The 25,651-nt window shown below is 39.5% G+C and overlaps 1 protein-coding gene across 3 annotated transcripts in view; it reads right to left on the minus strand.

Annotated features, from left to right (window-relative positions):
• The window catches only part of ZBBX (zinc finger B-box domain containing), a 144,274-nt gene that overhangs the window by 77,588 nt on the left and 41,035 nt on the right, over positions 1-25,651 (minus strand). For all 3 annotated transcript variants that reach the window (XM_075202080.1, XM_075202082.1, XM_075202081.1), the window contains exons 10-12: positions 22,774-22,894; positions 13,346-13,443; positions 13,129-13,238 (exon numbers count right to left, since the gene is read on the minus strand). In XM_075202080.1, coding sequence (XP_075058181.1) covers positions 13,129-13,238; positions 13,346-13,443; positions 22,774-22,894 — 329 coding nt within the window. The remainder of the gene's footprint in view (positions 1-13,128; positions 13,239-13,345; positions 13,444-22,773; positions 22,895-25,651) is intronic.

The raw sequence follows: 25,651 nt of genomic DNA on the forward strand, positions 1-25,651 counted from the left end.
AGTAATTTAATAGATCATTAGTGCACCATGTGTGGCCAGTGTGGCCTGCATGCCCTGTCTCAATGATTCTACCAATGTTTGGAAGTGTGCAGGAGAAACAGTCTTCCCCAAGAAACCCAAGAAACTGGTTTGGCTGATGATGGTGGAAAACAATGTCTCAGGTGTTGTTCCAGAACATCCCATAAATGTTTGTTTGGGTTCAGATTTGTGGACTGATAAGACCATGACATATGGATAACACCATTATCATGCTCACCAAATCACACATGCTCTGTGGAAGGGGGCATTGTTATCCTTCATCATCATCATCATCATTTATTTATATAGCGCCACTTATTCCGCAGCGCTGTACAGAGAATTCATTCACATCAGTCCCTGCTCCATTGGAGTTTACAGTCTAAATTCCCTAATATAGACACACACTCACAGACAGAGATGGAGACAGAGAGGGAGAGACTAGGGTCAATTTTGATTGCAGCCAATTAACCTACCAGTATGTTTTTGGAGTGTTGGAGGAAACCGGAGTACCCGGAGGAAACCCACGCAAACACAGGGAGAACATACAAACTCCACACAGTTAAGGCCATGGTCGGGAATCTAACTCATGACCCCAGTGCTGTGAGGCAGAAGTGCTAACCACTAGACCACTGTGCTGAAGACATCCTTACTGTCAGGAAAAGAAATGCTGCAACATGATCACTCAGTACCATTAAATAGCCATTAGCATTGACCTTGCCTACCAATTTTTTATTTGGCTCAGAAGTAAATAATTTATGCGTAATAATACAAATAGTATCATTGTTTATATGCCTCAGTGTATTTCAATCGGCAGGGAGATCAAGGAAAGGTCATGTGAATTATGGGAACGGCCTATTAATACATTGGCAAAGTAGCATTTGTCCATGTCCTACCAACATAGTGGGCTAATTATTAAACTGAAGGAACTTTCTCTAAAAGAGGATCTGTCTCAAAAACTGCACACACCTAGATCTACAGTCCATAAAATATGCCAAATAGGTTCATGTGACTTTTACTACTAACAATGACAGCCATATATCTATGCTATCTCAACAAAGTGGTGGGGCATTTGTTGTCATACCAATCATTAAGTCTTTCCTTGGCCTATGGATAGTCGTCAGGACTTTGAAGTGACATTTTTACTTTTCACAGCATGCACATTTCACTTTGGGCCCACAAATGACTGTGCAAAGCGCTCACATGGAGACACTTCCAAACAGCAAAATGTGGCCAAATATGAACCTATAAGACCTTATTGTGTGAGGTGTACAAATTGGTGAATGTGCGAAAAATTTAATGCACTACTCATCTGCAAATCTTACAAAATTATCTTTAAAAGGGCTCATTTAGAGTTGGGTAGTATCCAAAGGTATGTAAGAAAATATGCACAGAAGAAAACTTGTATTTACATGCATATATTCAGCCGGACACGTCTCAAGATGCATCCAGCTCTAGAACAGTAGTCTTTACGCCCGCCAGATCTACGTCAGGCATACAAGTGTGCCCCACCACATTGTTGAGATAGCATAGAGATATGGCTTTCAGTGTTAGTAGTAAATGTTAAAGTCGCATTACCCTATTTGTACACAATATAATAAGATAATGAATTATCATAAACACAATACAGAAAATTGTCTGAACAGTGTTATTAATACTCATTTTTAAGTAGCATTTTCAATATATGTCATTAAATACAAACACAAATAGATATTAAAGACAAACATGTATTTTCCACATTAAAAATCAAATGTGAATCTTCTTTATTGCAGTAGTCCAAATGGCAATGTCAATGAAGTAACATAAATAGATGGTAATGATTAAAGTTAAGTGATTAAAAGACACAATCAGCAATTTAGAAGCAGCTGTCTAGGGCTGCTGGTAGTCGTCATCATCATTGTATATCATGCCTACTTCTGCCTGACAAATAGAAATACGGCAATTGAACTAGAACGTGGACTCTTCCCAACTCTAATTATGCCATTTTAAATTTGCACCCTCTAAATGAGACCTTTTGTGTCCATCTCCACCCTTGAAATGTGGAATCCTAAAGGAGCCACGTGTTAAAAATATCCTGCTACTAATCAGTGCTGTTGATAATGGAACAGGAACATAACAATAGCCCCCTTCCCCTTTTAATAGAGAAGAGTGGAGACCTCTTCTGAGCAGACCGATCTTCGGATCGCACATACAAAGAAGAGGCCTGGTGCGAACACAGAGCTGGGCGTCTGGGAGGTGAGAAAGACATTGCCGGACCATTTCCAAAATTTTGCTGTGGGGCCCAACGATGCACTGATCCATCCATGTCGAAATCTCCACACCTTTTCTATTTATGACTTTATGAAAAATAAAAGTATTATTCCAGAGTCTTAGTGCAGTGATATAAACATGAAATACTAATCATTTTAATGAGAAAATTAGAAGTAAATAATTAGAGTCTATACACAATGAGGGACTCAATCTAAGGTCCCAAACACTATTCACATTCTTAACTGGCATCTGAAATTGATATTATAACTTTGTTTTCACCATACAATGATTGATGAATACATAGTAAATGAATAAAACAGATTACCTAAAATGAGACTAAGGAAATCAACTAGAGGCTAATTTCTTCACTGATTCTGAAATTAATTTTAAATGGATCAGCGCATGAAATTATTGAGAATGCAAAGTTTTTGTGTACACAAGACTATCAGAATTAAAGAAAAGAACTGTGTAGCTAACATAAGACAATCCAAAAAGCTCAAAGTAGTACTGCTCTCTTACAAGGATATCCTAGTTTTGTAGAAAGAAATATAAGATGACCATTGCATTTTAAATTCTTACATTCAAGAAAATATGCTGTACAAATAAAGGCCATTCATTTTGTGAACTTAAATCATATAAAGTAATAACCAGCTTTCCCTAATTTACAGGCACAGTTCCCGGTTTTAAAGGGCAGTGGCTGAAGTTTGGATCTGTCACTATCTTCCTACAGCAAATATACCAATAAAATGTATCTTATTCTGGGTAGATGGTGTAAATCTGTCTTATGTTCTGTTTCTGGGTGTTACATGTTAATATTAATTGTAGAGAATTATTTAAAATGAAGAGGGAGTATAAGGAAATAGTTCCCTTTTGTAAAATTCATAATCTACCTCCATTGGTGCTCTGTTGCACTCCAAGCATTCGAATTTGGAACTATATTGTCTTCCTTAACATAAGCCACAATGTATATCGTTTTGACACTATTTCCCAGGTCTTCCGCACACATGCGGGAACGCAGGCTGCTTTACAAATGAAGATGAAGTATCTACTCTCTTCTCATCTTTCTACTCAACTACCTGTCCTTTGATCATATATCCCCACAAATTAGTTGCTCCCTGTCTTTGTGCTTATAGCAACCTTAACCAAAATCTGCAATCTCTCTCTCTTCTGGTATTAGTCAAGCACGCAGTGATTACTTCTATTCTGAAATAGCAAAATCTGACCCAAACTCTCTCTCCAATTACAGTCCCATATCTCAGCTCCTATGCACCTCCAAAATTCTCGAGAGAATTGCCTACACTCACCACAAAGGCTTTCTTTCCTAACACAATCTATTGGACCCTCTTCAGTCAGGCTTCACTCCCAACACTCCACAGAGATCGCACTGACTAAGGCTGGGTACATAATACTGTGTTTTCTGCAGATTATCGGTCCAATAAGATGATAAGCGGCTGACTGGCCATATCCTGTGCCCTAGACATTCAGCTTACCATTGTTTTTTCCTGTGTAACTCTGGCCCTACCTTCCAGCATCATTCCATACTCACAGTTTACCTGGATTCCGTCAGCATCTGGTTCACAGCATTTGCCTATGCCTTGTAATTAGAGATGGGCGGGCTCGGTTCCCCGAGATCCGAATCCTACCGAATTTAGGGTATCCGAGTACAGAGCCGAGCACGCTCGGTACTCACCCGCCCATTTGGATTCGAAATCGAGGCAAAACGTCATTGTGACGTATTCGTTTTTCTGAGCTCGGTTCTCGCGAGATTTGAAAAGCATAAATACCAGCCTCCACAGCAATCCATCGTCATTTGACAGAGGGAGAAAGCAGGGTTAGGTCACACTGGCTATATCAGCGCAGGGACAGTGATTGATTGTATTCAATACCATTGTAATCAGTTGTTACAGCAGCAAGAGGAGAAGAGAGGAGGGTTTTTGTTCAGTTTCTGGCACTCCAAGTGCTTTTGGGCTGTTCCCCATTCTTTTGCATTAATATTTCTGGCTGTCAAAAGTCCTGTTTGTCAGCAGTCTCAAAAAATAATATTTAGCACTCCCCAGTGCTTTTGGGGTGTCCCCCATTCTTATGCATTAATTTTTCTGGCTGTCAAAAGTCATATTTGTCAGCAGTATCTAAAACAATTTGTAGCACTACAAGTGCTTTGGGCTCATAATGGATTCAAAGCAGTCCACATATGAGCAGAATCAGCAACCAGGTTCTGTCACCAGTCCTGATGGTTGTGTTCCCAGTACGTCATCTGGGAAAGGCGATGTCAAACTACATAGTCTTTTGAAATCAGTCATAAAAACACACACCAAAAAAAAAATTTACTGTGTTGAAGCGAAAAAGAAGTGTAACTGAGGAAAAGTTAAGTGCCGATAAAAAAATAATTGTCAACATGCCATTATACACATGCAGTGGCAAAGAGAGAATGAGGCCTTCACCTTTGTCTATTAGTGGCAGATCAAAAAATGTTACCGAGCCTACAAGTGGTGCACAACTACTGTTACGCATCAAAGCCGACCTGCAAGATAACAGTAAGGCATTAGAGGATAATGTTTGCTCTGAATCAGAAATTACACCAATACCTGTGGAGAGTCCATCCAACAGTGGGATGTCTAATCGTGAGCATTCTGTTAGTGTACCCATAAAGAGGGACCCTTTCAGCAGTTCTGCTGATGTGTGCCTGCACAGCCCTAGTGTAGCCGGTGATACACCAAGTGAGGATGACACTTTGGAATTAGAAGAGGATGAGGGGGAGATTTGGGTAGCCGACGAGGGCGCTGATGAGGATGCGATTGATTGTGTAAGTTCTGCGCTAGTGGCAGCAGGGTGGCACCAGTGGCAGCAGTTCTGGCCCGTGAGGTTCTGGCACCAATTTGCACTTTCCAAACACAAGCAGAGATGACGCAGGTGGCAGACCACAAGAGTTTGACATCTGGGCTGGTTTGAATTTTTTGGTATTTTATACAAGTGGAGGGGGGCCTAGAGAGACAGAAACCAAACTGGCTTTCTCCAATTCAATTAATATTGTACAGTCTATAACGGCTGAATTTTTGGTATTTTCTACAACTGGAAGGGGGCCTAGAGAGACAGAAACCAAACTGCCTTTGTCCATTTTTTTACATATTTAAGTATAAGTGTAGGGTGTAATATACATCCAAAGACGATGGCTGCATTGCCAATATTCATAGATGGAGAGGAAGATAATCTGGTTTGTGTGTCGAATTAATGAAGGCCTACCAGGAATTAAACTGTTTTTTGGATAATTTATTAGCTTTACAATTACATTACTTATCCAAGAAACAGAAACAGGTGGAACACTATATTTGAATATTTTAGGCCCAAAAAAAATGATTTTTAATCAAAATAGCAAAACAAAACCAAACAAAACCAAAACCAAAACACGCAATGGCGGTTTGGCAAAACCAAAACCAAAACACGAAGGTAATCCAGATCCAAAACCAAAACCCAAACACGGGGGTTAGTGAGCATCTCTACTTGTAATCTACTTCATTGTAAGTTTCCTTCCTTACTTGTTCCTGCAAATTAGAAATGGCAGATCTGTTGCTGGCTATAGCAGTGTGCTGGTGGAAAAAATGTTGTGTGTATGTTCCTTGCAGGATAACCCCACCCTTTCAAGCACCTGTTATGGCCTATAAATTGATTTGAGCAGCTTCCACTTTTGTATTTGTCTGAGAGGCATGTTGGTGTCGGTAGCTGAGAGGGGGTAATGGCACTGAATTGCTGTTTGGAGGCTTCTGGGGTACCTCTTTGGTAAGTTGGCTCTCAATTTAAAAACACATATGTATGGCCCAAATATATGGGACTCTCATTGTTTAGAGCAGGACCACCCTATTAGCAAAAGCACCTTGGCGTGGCAGGATGGCTTAAACATACATTTGCAAATGTGTGCAACAAAGACTTTTGCATTTTTATCTACAGTAGAAATGGCAGATCTGTTGCTGGCTATAGCAGTGTGCTGGGTGAAAAAATGTTGTGTGTATGTTCCTTGCAGGATAACCCCACCCTTTCAAGCACCTGTTATGGCCTATAAATTGATTTGAGCAGCTTCCACTTTTGTATTTGTTCCTGCAAATTACCTGCAAACTGTTATCCAGTTAGTGTTCAAAGACTGTTTGATTCTATCCAGACATACCCGGATTCTGCTAAACCTTAACTGTGTTCTGATTGTTATCTGATATTCCTGGATTGTGTTTGTTTATTTAACTGCTCCGTCATGTTCTGCAACAGTGTGTTCATGCTTCAACAAAATCGTATATGCTTCACCTATTCTGGACTAATTTGCTATCATTACAAACACCCAGTTTATCATAAAACAAAACTGCACCGACATACATCTCTTCAGTTGAATCAAAAAATGTCAGAGACGGACCCCTCCAATTTGTTAGCTCTGCATCTGTCATCCACACTCATTACCTTCTCCCATTCCCTATTACAGGACTTTTTTTGGACTGCACCCACTCTGATGAAAGCCCTCAATATCACAACAAGACCTTCCTTTAGCCTCCAAACCATGAAGTATTCTCTGAAAACCCACCTCTTGAGACAGAAATGTCAAATTGCTCAATTACCCTCTCTAGGTTATTCTACTCTACCACCCCTCTAGGACCTCTAACAAACTACTACTGTTCCATAGATTGTAAGTTTAAAAATAAAATTAAATAATAATAATAATAATAATAATAATAATAGTAATAATAATAAGTTCTTAAAGCAGTATTGAGAGGAACAGCATCCAGCCAACTGTGGCTAGAATTAATAAAAACAAATGAGAAACAACAATAAGATATAAACGTTTCATTGAAAACAATAATCAACAGACTAATATGAACAATAAAAAAAAATCATCTTTGCCACATACTATGAACATTTACACAACCCACATAAAGACTTCCATACACCTCAACCCTTTGATCAATGTCTAATAAATTTTGTATCAAACTTAAATCTCCTACTAATACACCATTCATACTGCACCAAGATCCCGGGTTTTTCCTGGGTCGAGCTCAAACGACCCGGGTGTTGGTGCAGTATGAATGGTACAAGTGAAAAATGCCGGGCCTAAAAACGGCTTCAACCCGGGATTTATGGAGGGTAATTCCCGGAGGGGGGGGGGGGAGAGGGAGAGGGAGAGGGAGAGAGAGAGAGGGAGAGAGAGGGAGAGAGAGAGAGAAAGAGAGAGAGAGACTTATACCACTTTCATACTGCCGCCCCTGCAATATCCCGGGTTTTTGAAGCCAGGTTTTTGCAGGGGCTCTGAGTGTCCCAGCTCAGAAACACCATTCATACTGCACCTTGGACCCAGGAATTTCCCGGGTTGACCCCATTCATACTGCACAAGTCTGTGCCCTGGCAATTTGTGTGAGTCATCACCAGAGCACTTTTCATTGGCTGAAAGCTGGAATATGAAAAAATCTCTCTCTCTCTCTCTCTCACCTCCCCCTCCCATTCATAGTGCAGGCAACCCGGGTCCGGCCCGGGAATTACCCCTCGTTGAAGACCCGGGTTTTTAGACCCGGGATTTTTCACTTGTACCATTCATACTGCACCAAGACCCGGGTCGTTTGAGCTCAACCCAGGAAAAACCCGGGATTTTGGTGCAGTATGAATGGGGTATTACAGCCAATGAAAAGTGCTCTGGTGATGACTCCCACAAATTGCCAGGGCACAGACTTGTGCAGTATGAATGGGGTCAAACCCAGGAAATTCCCGGGTCCGAGGTGCAGTATGAATGGTGTTTCTGAGCTGGGATGCTCCGAGCCCCTGCAAAAACCCCGCTTCAAAAACCCGGGATATTGCAGGGGCGGCAGTATGAAAGTGGTATAATAGATCCTGACTAGGAATGAACTCATAATAGGGACTGATCAGAAAGAGAAGTAAAAGAGGCAATAAAAACCCTTATAAAAAATAAAGCTACAGCTTTTACAAGACCTTTCAACAGGAAATTATCCTGATCCTTAAAAAGTTTATAATTAAGGCTCTGATAAAGGATATTTCCCGAATTAAACACTGGAAGTACAGAAAATAACCACTCTCAAACCATAAAGACATATCCCACTGCCAAAATTACAAAATGATCGTCTTACTGAATATATACTGGCCTTTCTGCAAAAGTGGATTCAATGGCCATCAAAATATGTGATTAATAATGGAATACTTGTATTAAATTGTATTGTACTATTGGCTGATACAATGAGGATATCAGAGGGAGCCAAATAAAAGAATCCATTCATAAATTATGTCTATTTCCAGATAATATCATGTTCTTTGTTATCAGGCCCAAGAACTTTTTACTAGCCTTACATACCATATTATAGGAATATATAGCAACTCCTTATTATAAATTGAACACCGCTAAATCAGAAGCTGTTAAAATTAATATGCCCCACGAGGCACTCAAAAACATCAAAGAAGAATTTCAATATGTAGGGAATCAAAATCCTTAAACTATTTAGGTATACAAATACCAGCCAAAGATGAAGATGTATTGGACCAGCGGTTCCTAAAGTGTGCGCCGCGGCTCTCAAGCCAGAAAAAAAAAAACAACACAAAAAAAACACAAAAAAAAATACTAATCCGCGCGGCGCCCGAGATCCTGCATCCTCCTCTCTCCCGCAGCTGACAGGAGAGAGGAGAATGCTGGGTCCCGGGTGCCGCGTGGATTGGTAAGTTTTGGTTTTTTTTGGCTGGACGCAGCAGAGGGGGCAGCGTGACAAGGGGCAGAGGAGGCAGCGTGACAAAGAGCAGAGGGGGCAGCGTGACAAGGGGCAGAGGGGGAAGCATGACAAGTGGCAGAGGGGGCAGCGTGAGTGGATTCAGAGGGGGCAGCATGAGTGGATGCAGAGGGGGCAGAGTGAGTGGATGCAGAGGGGGCAGACTGCGAGGGGGCAGCGTGTGTGGAAATGCAGAGGGGGCACAGTGTGAGTTAGCTGTCAATTATTCTTTAACAGAAATAGAATTGAAAAAAATATATAAAAATATTCTTTTCCCTTGGATTTATGTGTATTATTTTTGCATACAACTAAATAAGTATTTCTGTCCTGACCTAAATACTTATTACGTGTTTTTGACCCAACTACTTCTAAAACAGGACTGCTCGATAATTATTTTGGAGGGGTGCCTTGAAAAAATGATGGAGACTCTAAGGGTGCCGCGAACTGCAAAAGTTTGGGAACCACTGTATTAGACTGTAATTGCCTCCTCCCAATAAGTAAACTGCAACACTCACTAAATCCTGTGTGAGCTATAAGTTCAAGTGGCTGCACTGCATTGCAGCAATAAAAATGATGATTTGTTTAGGACCATATCACACATTTTACCCATCAAAATTATAAATCTATTTTAAACTATTACATCAGCCTTTACCTGGGAAAACAAATCTAGATCGGCTAGAGAACACATGTACCTTTCAAAAAAACAAAGAAGACCTAGCCTTCCCAACCTAGAAAAATATCAATTGGCATGTCTCTTCAATCAACTAAAGGACTGGCACTCTAAATTGGTATTGATTGGTAAATTGGAAAAAAGACTTGAATGTAACATGTCCATTAGAAGAATTAATTTGGATATCTGCTAAGGAAAGACCATTTCACAGGGACACATCTAAAGCTACTATTGATACACTCTTTACCTGGGACTAAATGATTGACCAATCAGGTAGTCTGTCACTCCCTTTGTTACAAATATCCAGGCACTGTTCAAATTCATCCAAGATTTAAACCTCATCGTTGGGATAACAATGGTATCATTATTTTTCAAAACCTATTAGAAAATCTCGATTTATTGTCTTTTTCACAATTACAAAAGAATTTCCACTCAAGATTTTTAGAGGTGTGATTAAGTATAATGAATTGTTGCTTGCTATAGTCTCCCAAATTAGAGAGCTGCTGATCTCCTATTTTCACCTATAAACATGAACTATGTGAAGATGTGAAACTCTAAGAGGCTGGAAAAGACTACCATAGACAGATGGGTCTGTATGCATACATTTATACAAATTCAAGAATTTTAACCATATCACAACAAATCTTCTAAAAAGGTAGTACTGTCACTGTTGGAGACAGAGGCGTCTATTTATCAATCAGCTTTACAAAATCAAGTTCTTCCATTGGTGGCTATTGCAGTGATAGCAAATGTTCTCTCCACGAGATTTATGAAACAATTGTTACCAAGGCAGCTGAGAGATACTCAGCTCACTGGCGATACTGGCTGTAAGAGGTAACGGGGCTTTTAGTGCTCATCAGGTGAGTGCAGGGACCCTCATGTGTATTGGAAATGGAAGCACGGCTTTGTGCTTACACTTCCAGAATTATTCCAAAAATAAATAATAACGTTAAACAAACAAAAAAAGAGAAAACAATTGTAAAGAAAAATAAATAATAACTTTTACAGAAAAAGCAAAGGGAAAAAGGTTTATCTTAATAATGAAGCATTTTTTTCTGCAGTGACACCCGGGCTATCGCAGTATCAGGATACTTGTACCCAGAGCCGGATTTAGACCTCATAGGGCCCTAGGCAGGATACTGTTTTTGGGCCCCCTCCCTGAAACAATCCATAGCACTATATTTTTGCAGCCTACCATATACCCCTATAGTTACGTAGAAGTGAAAGCATGTGCCACCGCATGCCTACCATATACCCCTATAGTTAAGTAGATATGAAAGCATGTGCCGCCAAAGGAGGTGAGGGCGTGGCTTGCAACTTTGGGGGCGTACCTAACATGTGAAAAGAGCAAGGCCACCCTGCTGCAGAAAAAGGCACCCCTAAATAATTACCAAGCAGTCCCGTTTTTTTAAGTAGTTGGGTCAAAACAACCTAATAAATATTGAAGTCAGGGCAGAAATACTTACTTAAGTTGTTTGCAAAATTAATACGCATAAATCCAAGTATGTGCTCTGGTCACTTTTGTCCCTCTATCATCACACTGTGCCCCTTCATTGTCACTTTTGCCCCTTCACAATATCACATGTGCCCTTTCACGATCACCTCTGTGCCCATCACCATCACCACCTCTGTGCCAATCACCATCACCACCTCTGTGCCCATCACCACCTCTGTGCCCTTCACCATCACCACCTCTGTGCCCATCACCACCTCTGTGCCCATCACCATCACCACCTCTGTGCCCCTTCACCATCACCACCTCTGTCCCTCCGTTGTATTACTTACCTTTATATTGCCTTTCTTCTCCGGCACGCTGCTCCTCCTCAGTCAGTCCAGATTTAAAAAAAAAAAAAAGAGTCACGTGATCGCTCGTCGGGTCCCGGCAGCCTCTTCTCCTCTTTCTATCACTGAGACACTGAGAGGAGAAGAGGCTGCCGGGACCCAATTTGCGGCACCCGACCCCCCCTCCCCCGATTCGCGGCACCCGACCCCCCCGACCCCGACTCGCGGAGGGGGGGGGTGCCGCGAGTCGGGGGAGGGGCCAAATTTTTTATTTTTTATTTTGCTCCTGTCCCCCCCAGCTGTGCCCCCCGAGAGCCGCTAGGCCCTAGGCAGGTGCCTAGGTTGCCTAGCGGTAAATCCGGCCCTGCTTGTACCGCAGCTTCCCTTCTGAAACAGGCTGCCAGCGAAAGCTACTGTCAGCTACCCCTGGGGGGCTTTCATAAACTGGAAAAATCCCTACATCTGGCAGAAATGCAGTTTCTCTATTTGATAAATAGGCCTCAGAATATGTTTACAGTCTGTTATGTATGCCCTTGGTTTGTGTACCCTTGTATTTCCCTTTTTTTCTTTCTTGTACAATGTATAATATGTGAAAACTTAATAAAACCCAAATAAGTTATAAAATGAAGGATGAAAATATATTTGTGTCTAGGACTTGTAATCAGGCACCATTTTCACTTGTCCCTCTACATTGTGTTTTGATTGTTCTCTACCCTTTTCTCTTTTCATTTTGTTTTAGATGTTTCACACCATAGTTTCCAAATATTACAAACCATTATTCAGGAAGTCAAACCCCTCCCTCTGGACATGCTTAACATTAAAGCAGAAATACCACCTAAACATTTAATGACTTTAAATAGCAAGCACCTTTTTAAGTACGCATCTGATGAACTTGAGTCATTTTCTTAGCTGTCCTCCTACAGATCATTATCACCTTTTCAAAATATATCTCAAGAAAGTGAACTAAAAGCAAATGAGTGTATTATTTTATGTAATCACTACAAATAAATAATTTGTGATTCTTGTTTTGGCATCAATCCACCTTTCAAAAACAGCAAAAAGCAATACACATAGGTTTTGATAATACAATCTGAACTTAAAAATAACAATGGTAATTTTTATTCTAGTTTGCACTGTCTTGAATGAAATTCATAATACATGTAAGAATGTTTATACTGTTGTACTATTTATAAGTCTTTACCTACTGCAGGCATCTACCAGTCGTTCTGATATATGGGTATACCTGAAAATGATCCATTTGTATAAGATTATTCTCACTCTTGTTTCATCACTATTATGTTGGGGTCACATACATCTATATTGAGTCAAGTGTGTGGTCAATATTACTTACTACCTTATCTCACCTAATCTATGCAAAACGGTATTGTTCTGGGACTGTACTATTCTGGTACTGCAGTATTATTCTGTAATTGCAATGTTGTCCTAGGACTGCAGTATATACATTTAACTAAAGGTAAACATATAAATTGAGGTAACCTCTATTGCAACTCAACGGGAACTAACTGCTGAACAAGTGTTTGTTTTATTCTGAAGTGAAGGTGTTGTATTCAGTGATAACAAAAATAAACTTTATAAATTGGTGCAAGGGACAAAACAATGCAAGTAGAAATCTACTTTAGCCACCCTTTAATCAAAGTTTAAATGGTCTCCCAATACCTTATCCAGTTCCACAATTTTTAAAGCAGGTTCATGCAGCACGTCGCCCCTGACATGTTCCTCTGCTCTGAACAAAGACACATAACGTTCATGAGCTTCCATTTCTTCAGCTTGAAAGAGTAACAACCAGGTAAGAATTAGTGCAAAGTCAATGACATTAACGTTTTATTCAGTCGCTTTAGGAAAGTCAATAGTAATGCAGCGGAGACATACTAACCTGTCAAATGATTCCACTCATCCACTTCATTATCTGATATGGTGGGAGAATATCTTACTTTATCTAGGCGTTTACTTGGGACTAGATTAACCGGAGTTCTGAAAAAGGAAGCAGAAGCAAGATATACTTGTGCAAATAAAGATTTTATTTAATAAAGAAATTCATTTGGCACCAGAGCCTCCTGTAATCTAGGAAGGAAATGTAATGTAAAATATTATTCCATATATCCAGAAATTCCAGGTCTCTTCGGTTGAAAAAGACAAAACTAATTGTCACAAAGATCCTACAAGCATTTAAGTGCTAAGGACCACTGGGACTGGTCTCATATTTTATATAAAGTAGAAGTCAAGCTGATGTATGAAATTACAACCTCACATATCTGAGCCTAATACTGTCATATCTTTTGACATCATTCTTTTTATAAGGGGACAACTTGTAAATAAAAATAAACTGGCACATAAGTAAGATTTATTTATTTGTATTTTACTTGCAGACCCTTAGTAACATAAAATCTGCTTCTGCATGTATAAGTACATGCCTTTATCTTTACATTACATATAAACCTGAATTTCATGCTTAGGGCTTGGCTATTACTTGCCTGGTTGGTCTTTAGTACCGGTGTAACCCATATGTGACTATAAAAACAGTTGTTTGAGCAGCCAGCAAACAAAACACACGAGACCTGTGTGAAAAGCATTGGGTTGGTTTGTACATTTGAATTAAGGAAACAAGAACTACTCTGAATATTTTTATCGTATTTACCGCAAAACATCTCCTGCAATAGCTCTAAAATGATTCATGCATAAAAGCAATCTAAGGAAAATTGTGGCCAGTCAGCTGCTGAACTATAACACCTATCTAGCTAAAGGAATTCAACAACAGATGAACAACTGAGGATTTCCAATGTCTCTATAGAATGGATGAAAATACACAAGCTATTTCAGCCCTTAATTAAATAAAAGGTAGTTCGCACAAAATAAAATGAACTCAGCTTTGTGGTGCTATTCACACAAGGAGAATGTAAACAAAAGCTGTGCTTGGGAACACTGCAATTTTTAAATGGCTGTCAACTATTTAATGCAAAGTCACTAGAGCAAATGTGGTAAATTGTTTGCATTAGTAGTCTGTAGAAAGGGTACCAAGAAAAAAAAGTAACTGTAAAGGCAAAAAAGAAAACTCCTATAAACTGTTTTGAAAGTCAGGCAAAGCTTTCAGTGAAACAACAAAGACTTGGGGGTATATTTATTAAACTGCGGGTTTGAAAAAGTGGAGATGTTGTCTACAGTAACCAATCAGGTTCTAGCTGTCATTTTGTAGAATCTACTAAATAAACGAAAACTATAGTCTGATTGGTTGCTATAGGCAACATCTTCACTTTTTCTAACCAGTTTAGTAAATTCAACTAATGGGTTTAATTACCAGTAGTGGCTATTCGACAGCTGCAAGTATCAGTTTGTATGACTGCATACTGCAGTGATACAAAATGTAATCCCACTTGTATTTACCATGCCAAAGCTCATTGGTGAGCTCTGGCGAAACTCCCCTCCTAAACTAACTAAAACCTCCTTCATCGGCAGTCAGCACTGCCGACGAAAGGAGGAAGTGACCCCTGTTTGGCTATTGCGCGGGCTAAGGTCACGCATGTGCAAAGTGGTGGGACCTGGTAATGGATCCACAGCATCTTCTCCAGTGACCTATGGACTCCACTGAAAAGAATGATGGTTAAAAACAAGGCTTTAGCCCAGATTGTAAAATGGGGTCAGATTGCAGTCCCCAAAGAAGTCTATGGGGACTGCAGTGACCAACATAAAATAGGTTAAGGTAGGAGAAATCTCTGATTTCTCTGATAACCCCTTAATAAATTGAAAGAAAAGCTGTGCCATTTTTTGGAGAAAACAGCTGTTTTCTCTGGGTTTTTGGTTCATCACAGCTAAATATATAGACTCCTCCTCCAATGTCAACTATGTAAAACCAGACAAATTCAAAATATGCATTCCACATGAGCTGCGCTGTAATCTATCAAATCAGAGTCATTATGCATTCTCAAAATTGGGAATACAAAGGCATGCAGCATACTGTAATAAACTCTTGACAAGGCAAACCACTGGTTATCAATTACAACCCTGTGAGCCAAACATCCAAAGCAATTCTGCTGACAAAAGAAGAGAAGAACTCGACACAGAGAGAACTCAACACACAGTCATGCGCTCACTCAACACACTCTGCTATGGAGATTAAGGAGGAATTTTACTAAAGTTTACACTTAAACAACAATACAGAAATGGAAGTTGCTCAATCTATAGAGCCACAGCATATGCTTGAATGAGATATCCCCAACCTCTGAAGTACCTGCTATGAAACTGTAAATTGATTGAGCAACATCCATTTCTATATAGTTGGATAGGAATGTTTGGTATTAGTAGCTGATGGGGAGTGCTGGTCCTCTACTGTCACTTTGGAGGATCCTGGGATAACTCTTGGTAAATAAGCTCTCAATTTAAAAATACATGAATGTATGACTCAATATAGGGACTCCTATTTTCCAGAGATAGGACCACTCTAGTAGCAGTAACGTGTTGACTGGGCAGGTGGCAGATCATAAATTTGCCAGTGTGTATAACTGAGACTTCTGCATTTTATGTACAAATAGAATATCACGCTCAGGAAGTCAGGAGCACACCCGTTCGGATTGCCCGAGTTGGCACTACCCTCCAAGAGCCGCAGAGTCAAACGGAGAGGGAGGTATTTGCCAGGGACCCCTGCAAGGGGGGTTGGACTTTGCGGCTCCCTAACCGCAGGTTGTGGTCCTCATGGAGGGCTACGAGCAAAACCGTATTGGGAACCAGAGATCAGGAGAGATGAGGATGCGGAGGTCCTTGTGAGCTGGGAAGCCCCTAGAGTCAGGATCACAGATTGGTGCGATGATCTGCAGCTGAGGTTGTTGCGTAGGTCCTAGGGAGCTGGGAAGCCCCTAGAGTCAAGATCACAGAATGGTTCACAGAATGGTACGATGATCTGCAGCTGAGGTTGTCGCAAAGGTCCTGGGGAGTGGAGAAGCCCCTAGAGTCAAGATCACAGAATGGTTCACAGAATGGTACGATTATCTGCAGCTGAGGCTGTCGCGGAGGTCCTGGGAAGTTGGGAAGCCCCTAAAATCAGGATCACAGGACGGTACGATGATCTGCAGCTGAGGTTGGGAAAAAGCACACACTGAAGCCAAGGATCCATTCAAAAAGAGCAAGTTTCATAGCTAGAAGCTAATGTCTCTAATAGCATAATTCTTCCCGGCCGGCAGAAATTTACGAGCAAAATAGGTGCAGGGGTGAGATTTCTCCCCCGGAGAAAGAAACTGGGAAAGCAACGCTCCAAAAAAAAACCAAACCAATGGCTGATGCATCAACCTCAACGAAAAAAAGTAATGAAGAGTCTGGTTGTCTAAGGATAGGAGCTGGAGAGAAGGCATTCTTGAGAATGTCAAATGCTTCCAGAGCCTCGGGAGGCCAAGTTCTAGTATTCACTCCTTTACACGTGAGCGGCGCAATGGGAGCCACTAGCGTAGAATAACCCCGGATGAATTGTCTGTAATAATTGTCGAAGCCAAGAAAGCGCAGGATTGCTTTAAGACCAGACGAAAGGGGCCAATCCACAATGGCTTGGACTTTGTCTGGGTCCATCTGCAGGCCGGAGCCGGAGACTATGTAACCCAAAAAAGACTTCTGACGGGTCTCAAAGGAACATTTCACGAGCTTGCAAAATAGTTGGTTCCTGCAAAGTCTAGACAATACTTCAGACACTTGACGACAATGTGAGTGATGGTCCTTGGAGAAAATGAGAATGTCGTCTAATTATACGACGACACAGAAGTAGAGCAGGTGTCTGAAGATCTAATTTACGTTACTTTGAAAAATTGCTGAAGAGTTACAGAGACCAAAGAGCATTACCAGGTACTCATAGTGACCGTCTCTAGTGTTGATTGCAGTCGTCCATTAGTCAACCTTGCGGATGTGGATTAGGTTATAGGTCCTTCAAAGATCAAACTTGGTAAACACTTGAGCACCTTTAATCGGTCGAAAAGTTCTGTTACAAGTGGGATTGGTGAAAAGCACACACTGAAGCCAAGTATCCAAACAGGTGGAATACTCTGCAGACACTAGAGAGAACCGGATTCAGGGAGCACAGGTCTGATCAGGAGATGAGACTTGAAGATCTGGCACCCAGGGTGTGAAGGAGGTGCCTTATATATAGGAACAGCACAGCTGATAGGTAGAGAAGGAGACAGAGCGAAAAAATGACAGTCGCCGAGTCCGTGCATGTGATGAAGAAACGGCAAGACTGAGACTGCGGAGGAAAGCCGCGGTGACTGCCGGAGTGATGGAGGAGGTAAGTAGCAGCAGGGGAAGCCAGCAGGTGTCAGTGGGATCGCAGAGTGACATAGAATAACACTCTCCAACTGATTCACAGCAATGTTGCTGGGGGATTTTTTTCTGTGTAAAGTGCACTCTTGAAAGAGACTGCTCCTGTTTAATTAAATTTGCTTCAGTTGCTCCTCAGGAGCTCCATTTGGTTTTCAGTCTTTCTCCTTATGGATTACCATCTTCCCATTAAGGAAGACCAAGAAAGAGTGGATTTAAGTACCGTAAGTATTTATTACGAGCGCAACGTTCAATATATTTTTATGAGCGCAAAAAATTATTTGAAATTATGGTGTCATTAACTCTTTATTATGGGGCCTTTCATTCATCTTAATTTTCATTTATTATGAGGCAATAATGCTTTACTTCTTAAGGAGGCATTAACTCTTTATTTATTATGGCAGCATTATTTATTTACTATGGGTTCAGTAGTTATTTAGTTCTTATGGGGACATCACTTAGAATGCACACTTGTGGCACTACAAGTGCATGTTGCATTTCCGCACATGTGCATGCTGGTAGTTGTACAAGCGCCAGGATGCAAGAAAACCAATGAGCTGTTAGTGCACTATATTTTGTCAACGACTAGGGGTACCAGGATAGGCCCAGGGCTAGTCAGAACTGGTCTGGTACTCTCTAGATACAACAGTAGGAGTATTTTGCCTGCTGCTGAGATGCTATATAAGCTGGACTTTTAGGGAACTTCAGGAAGAGGACCTTTTTCACTTTTTTTTTAAATATAATTATACAAGCTATACACAATTTGAAGCCAGGCACTCTACATAGGTAAAGTGGAATTGTTTCACATACCATGATTTTACTATGCAATTTGGTCCGAACCACATGTGATTTAGGGGTTTGCAAACCACCACACATCAGAAGCAGTTTTAAGTTTCCACCACCCAAACTTCATGATATTAAATCCTGCGGTTTGGATCTGGAAACCACCATCCAATGTATGGCACTTTGCATAACGCACAATAAACCACAGTTTAGTGAATTTCCCCCTCAGTATGATAATTAGGTTGCTGAAAGGCTGAATTTGAAAGAGTTAGTAGGCTATAAAACACAGTAAGTGATATACATTATATGCACAAAAGATTCCATAGTGAGGAGTTGTTTAAAATGCAATTGTTTTACCCATAAATTACAAAATCAGATTTTTAGATTGACATGATACAGTCCCTTTACACACGACTATGATGATAAAATGAAGACCTCAGAATACTCCAGATTATTTCCAAGAAAGGGATCCTTTTCTTTCTAGGTCTAGCCCTGCAAATTTTCTATTGCTCTTATTTCTTTATAGGTTGGTCTAGCAGAGTGAACATTCTAATGTTTTAATTGGTCTAGTTCTGCATACATTCTAATGCAGGAAAGAAATGGGGCCTGATGTATTAAGGAACTTAAGTAAGAAAACTTACTCACATTTCTTGGGTAACTTTTCTGGATAAAACCATGTTACAATGCAAGGGGTGCAAATTAGTTTATTATTTTGCACAGTGGCCTAGTGGTTAGCACATCTGCCTCACAGCACTGGGGTCATGAGTTCGATTCCCAACCATGGCCTTATCTGTGTGGAGTTTGTATGTTCTCCCTGTGTTTGCGTGGGTTTCCTCCGGGTGCTCCGGTTTCCTCCCACACTCCAAAAAACATACTGGTAGGTTAATTGGCTTTCAAAAATTGACCCTAGTCTCTGTCTGTCTCCCTGTCTGTCTATCTCCCTCTTTGTCTGTCTGTGTCTGTGTAAATGTGTGTATATATTAGGGAATTTAGACTGTGAGCCCCAATGGGGCAGGGACTGATGTGAATGAGTTCTCTGTACAGCGCTGCGGAATTAGTGGCGCTATATAAATAAATGATGATGATGATGATGATAAGTTAAATACTGGCTGTTTTTTCATTTGGCACACAAATACTTGATAACTTATTTGTACAATGAAATTTAAAGTTGATATTTGTGTGCTACATGAAAAAACAGTGAGTATTTAACTTATGTGCCAAATAATAAACTAATTTGTATCCCATGCATTGCAACATGGTTTTGTCCAGAAAACTTAAGTAAGAAAACTTACTCAAATTCTTGCCTAAGTTCCTAAATGAATCAGGCCCATGTTCAGCTTAGAGGCGAAAAGGAACATAGGGGATATGATAGAAATATTCAAGATGATTAAAAGAGTTCATTTTTTTGTAAGTCTTCACAGTAGCAATGGGTTTGTCCCAAAAATTGTACTGTATGAGTCCTCACCATCTGCTGGGAGAATGTTTCATGGATCTTTAACCTATACTATCACCTATACAGTAAAAAGTTCTTCTTCTTTCAGTTTTAAACTACTTTTAGTTTTTACAGTTTAAGTAACATCTCTTCTGCAGTAAATATATTTGTGTGTATAATACAGCATGGTATATATACCCTCTCTAATGTAGGAGAACCTTTTCAATTTTCAACAGTGAATACAGAGCAGAACTAGCTATTTAGGCAGTCTGCAATTTCTTTATCTCCATCCACTGTTTTAAGTTGTAGACATACTTATCATCGCTTTGTTCTCTTTTCCTTTCACTAATGTTTCTAAAGAAAGTTTGGTCAACCATTTTTACTGACTGTGCAATCTTTCCTGTTTTCGCTTTAGCAAGTTTTATTGTGTGATTAGTCTTTTTTAGAATAGCTTTATATGCTTCTTTATCCTCCCCTGGTCTGTCTATATTTCTTAAATACATTCTCTTAGCACTTATAGCTGCCAAATCCCTTGGAGAACCATATTGGCTTTCTGTTCTCTTTGTTTTTACTACCATATCTGGCACAAACTTCTGTTGCATTTATTAATGTATTTTTTTGGTTTAATTCACTGTTTCTGCACTCTATCAATTACCATGCTGACAGAGATTCATATAAATGATTACTCATTTCACTAATGTCAGTCTTTCTAAAAATTACAATTTGTTTTAATACCATTCTGCTTTTCTGCTACCTAAATAAATAAGCAAACATGCAACAGTTACTAGACCTCAAGATTTCTCCTACAGACACATTTGATACTATGGGCCAGATTCATTGAGGAATGTAAAAGTCGGTACGTGTGATATTGTCTGTAAAATTGCCTGCGTATGCCCAGAACTGGACGATACCCCAGTGAACGCAGCAACATCCAATTAATCTTCGAGTACAATGGACCCTTACAACAGCATTAGATTTCAGGGCCGGAACGGAGAGGGAAATGGGTGCATGCATACAGTCAATGTACAGTAAGGCCATGCTAAGCTCGAGTGGACGTGGCAACGCCAATTCAAGCTTAGGGAATCTCAAAGGTACGTGTTTTTCTGGTACAAGTGACGATTACTAGTAATGACGGCTGAGTATGCATGTTAGAGCATGTGTTTGCAATCACAGACATCTGTAAAAATGCATTTTATGTACAGTAGATATTCATAAAATCTTAATAATTGTAATTGTAAATTTTTAATGACAATATTATTAACAGGTGACATTAATTGCATTTTTTTTTCTGTCCGCCCTGCTGGGACTTTATATTCCACATACGTGTTGGACGTATCCTACAGAGTATTGTCTGTTAGAGCAGAGCGCACCCAGATCCGTATTCAACATCAGACGTATCTTTTTACAAGAAAAACGCAATTTTCGTTTCATTTTTAGTACCTTAATGAATCAGTATGACAGTATGCGTCCATTTGTGATAATGAAATACAGAAGTGCTTCCTTGTTTGTTGGTTCTCTAGCTGCTTGGGAGGTGCCCCATATAAGCACTCCTTGCTGACTTACTTTGACATCGCAGTTATTTTTTCTATTAATAATATATTAAATTCCTTGTCTTGTCCTTGTCTTGTCATGGTGATCTAATTCTTCATATTGGAAAAACCTGCATAGTTTATAATTACCAAAATACTCTGTTTCTCACTAACTCTAATCTTCAGTGCCCTGTATTAAAGTAACGTTTATCTCATTTTTACATAAAAGCAGCTCCACCTCCCTTTATTCCTATTCTAAGTAATAGCTATGAGATCTAAGATATCCCATGATATGATTGAAATCAGTTCAGGGAGCTTAAATCCTAAATCCTGAGCATCTATACACAGAGCATTTAAACACTTACCTGCCTCTGTTACCAATACCTTTTTCATTATACTTAGAGGGGTAGAGGAACTATGTTAATCAGCAGTCCTAATATTGAAATATTATTATTGTTTTGTTTAATGGAACCACAATTAAGTTCCTGTGCTATTGTTACCCTGCCTTCACCTTTCTGTGCACAAAGATATTCTTTTTGATATATATTTACAATAATTATACAAACATGAATAATACATTGGTGTATGCTGGCACACTTACCAACAAAACCTTAAAACTAATATGCAAAACAGATTACTCACACCTACACCAATGACAGTGCTGCAACATGTTTTATTATTTTTTCCAATTAAACGTTTTTTCTTATGAGTGGAAAATTTGTCAGACGGAAAGTAGTGCAACATGATGGAATGTGCAATCAGTTTAAGGCACAGTTAAAATGTAACATGATGTACTATTATTAGGAAGGAAAGGGATTTAGTACAAATTTGTAATAGTGGAAAAACCCTTTAATTTGATCTAAAGGGCAGGTTCAAACTTTAACTGCAGACAGTGGCATATGTATAATGGCGGTAGGGTCTGCTGCAGGGGGTGCTGTGCATAAGTCAACGGGGCCCCATGTTGCCCACCCTCCACCCAGAGCAGAGACAGTTGGCGTCATATACTTGGCGATCTCTTAGGAGGCGGTCAGGTTACCTGACCACATCAGAAAAGATCGCTGAATATATGGTACTGGTGCCTGCACAGGAGATAGCAAAGACTCTGGCACTGTGTCACAGTCTCTGCTATCTGTTGCTCAGCCGTCATACTTCCGGGAGTGGAGGACACGTACAAAATCTTGAACAAAGGCTCACTCAATTTTAAAAATCCATATGATTGCAATTAATGCTCAGTCTTGCTATTTAGTTTACTGTATTTAAGATATACTGTACCTTCTGTATTTTTTTAGCATCAACTTGTCCATGTAGCTTAAGCCACTCTCTTTAAATTCAACTTCAAGTGGTTTTGAGACCACAGTAAGGACAGTTTGAGCTTCCGAATTACCAATACCATCTAGGAAACAACACAAGAAACTTATCTTTGAATGCATTGGCATATTTTGCTTTCCAGTGAATGTCAGTGGAAACTGTGCTCCAATTTGGTGCCCAAGCAACTAATCTCAATGATAGAAGTAACAATAACCGGAGCATCATCTCTACTGGCAATAGAAGATATTACCTAATAAATCTATACATACAGTACATACATGGAATGCACAGTTTTATAGAAGTTGGTAAAGTTTTGTACTATATGCTGGAAAGAACAATTGCCACATTATAATCATTGCCACCACTGTCACCCTAACTTGTGATGGTTCTTTCACTTTTTAATACTCACTCTACTAATTATTGTGGTGGACAGATATCATACTCGCAGCTGAGAAACTGGGCATTGCAATTTTATTTCAATAATACAACTCTATCACAGGCACGAAGATAGAGAGACGAAGATCACAGATCTGAAGGTAAATTGTGCAGGTGTGTACACATGAATCAACATGCTCATCCGGGACTTTCAATCGTTGGTGAGATCATTACACAAATTGCATCTGAAGTAAGATTGCATAAGTGTGTACCCAGCTTAAGGCTAGTGTCAGTTGAAAGCTTTTCAGCTTGATGAAAACTACATCAGCAAAAGGTTGAAGTTACAGTCTTGAGCGTATCTGCTCTGAAATTTTTGCCTGTGACAAACTTAAAAGGTTAAATATTAATTACTTCAGCACGGCAGAAAATTGCTTTTTGTTACAGCTAATAAAAGGTATGTGTGACACCTTCAGGTGAGGTTGGTTCATTTGAACATAACAATATTTATTGTTAGCATTCTCTATGCCAAAAGCCATGAAGGGAATTATAGTAGCTATTTGTTTTAAAAATTACATTTCATTGTTTTTACATCTAGAGTTTAATCACCAGTGCAAATGCCCAATGCTGAATACACACATCTGACACAAAGACCAATCTACACTAACCTATCTGCTACCCAGAGGTTTCATCACATATGCATAGGAAATATTTATAACGGAGCTATTTTCCAATAATATGATTAGTATGATTATAGTATTATTTTATAGTTATTGAAATCTGCATTATATAAACACTGTAAGACATTGCATAAGCTATTGGCCATGTTTGTTTTCCATATAGTGTAGAAATTAAAAATTAAAAAAATGTGTAAGCTGTGGGGAATCTTTGTAATTGTTCTGCTAGTTGTGTTTCTGCTGTGTCATCTCTTGCACAAAACCAAAACTAAGTACCACACACAGGGGCGGGCTGGCAAATTTCAGCCCGGGGGGGCGCACAGGTGGCCGCATCACATGACACGTGATGCGGCCGCGTCAATTTTTATTAGATAATCATTAAAAACTATCACATTCAGCTGTTTATTTAAAGTGCAAAAGAACATGAATAAGGCGGCGAGGCCTCAGTTTTAAAACATAGACATAGATTCTAGTACAAAAACACAAGGTAGATAATCCCATAAGTGGGTAGTGAGTTGTATTTTTTAAAGTAAATCACTGTGGCAGGCTGTAAGAAGAAGCTTGCTAATAACCATTTTCCTTGGTTTGTTTCTTCAGGCTGACAGTAATGGTTTATAATCTTGCTCTCTGAGCTCTGTCTGCACTGTAAAATCCCCACCTTTTTCTGCCCCCTGTGCCTCCACATGACATGCTGAGATTCTGATTATGGCCTCCAGAGAGACTTTGAAAATAATATAATGATTTGTAGGGCAGCTAAGAAAAATTACTATCAGATGCATGCTTTAAAGGAGCTTAACTTGCTATTTAAATTATAAAAAACTATGTGGGGTTGCTGCTTTAAAACATAAAGCACCAACTGAGTCTGTTTGCTGGCAAGTTAGTCTTCAGATGCTAAATATGTAATTAGTGAGGAAATAAATGCAAAATGCTAATGTTCAAACCTTTGAAGATGCAGAATAATCTGAATTGCAAAGAAATGTTAGATGTTGTATAGTATATGGATTAAATAGAATAAAAATGTGTTTGCATTTCCTCAGTGGGCTGAAGAATAAGAAGTCAAGTCTCATAAGAGCGATCTAAAGAAAGTGTCATGTGTATTTTAAATGGGTCTGTCTACAGAAGGATGAGAAACACAAAGAGATGTTTTGGGGGCTCTTCCAACGGGGCTAAGCACCCCGACATCCATTAATAATGTTTTGTGTCTCACCATAAATGCAATGTTGTGCATTAAAATAAAACGAATCCTTAATTTAATGGGAAAATATACCAATACATTATTATGTACAGGAACCCTAATTTTATACATATTTGCAGTTATTAACTTGAGTGGGAGCTCCCATATAACATACTTAGCCAATTACATCTTTAACAGGATAGTGGCTAGATTTTAGAACAAGCAGTTTTTCAGTGTATCGTCCCGTTTAACAAGCAATCTATATTTACAATAATCTTGGCGCAATAAAAACTAGGGGCCTGATTCATTAAGGATCTTAACTTGAGAAACTTCTTATTTCAGTCTCCTGGACAAAACCATGTTACAATGCAAGGGGTGCAAATTAGTTTTCTGTTTTGCACATAAGTTAAATACTGACTGTTTTTTCATGTAGCACACAAATACTTGATAGCTTATTTGTACACTGAAATTTAAATTTGATATTTGTGTGCCACATGAAAAAAACAGTCAGTATTTAACTTATGTGCAAAACAGAACACTAATTTGCACCCCTTGCATTGTAACATGGTTTTGTCCAGGAGACTGAAATAAGGATCCTCTTCATTTAAGATCCTTAATG

The sequence above is a fragment of the Mixophyes fleayi genome, chromosome 3 (assembly GCF_038048845.1).
Source record: "Mixophyes fleayi isolate aMixFle1 chromosome 3, aMixFle1.hap1, whole genome shotgun sequence".
Classification (NCBI taxonomy): domain Eukaryota; kingdom Metazoa; phylum Chordata; class Amphibia; order Anura; family Limnodynastidae; genus Mixophyes; species Mixophyes fleayi.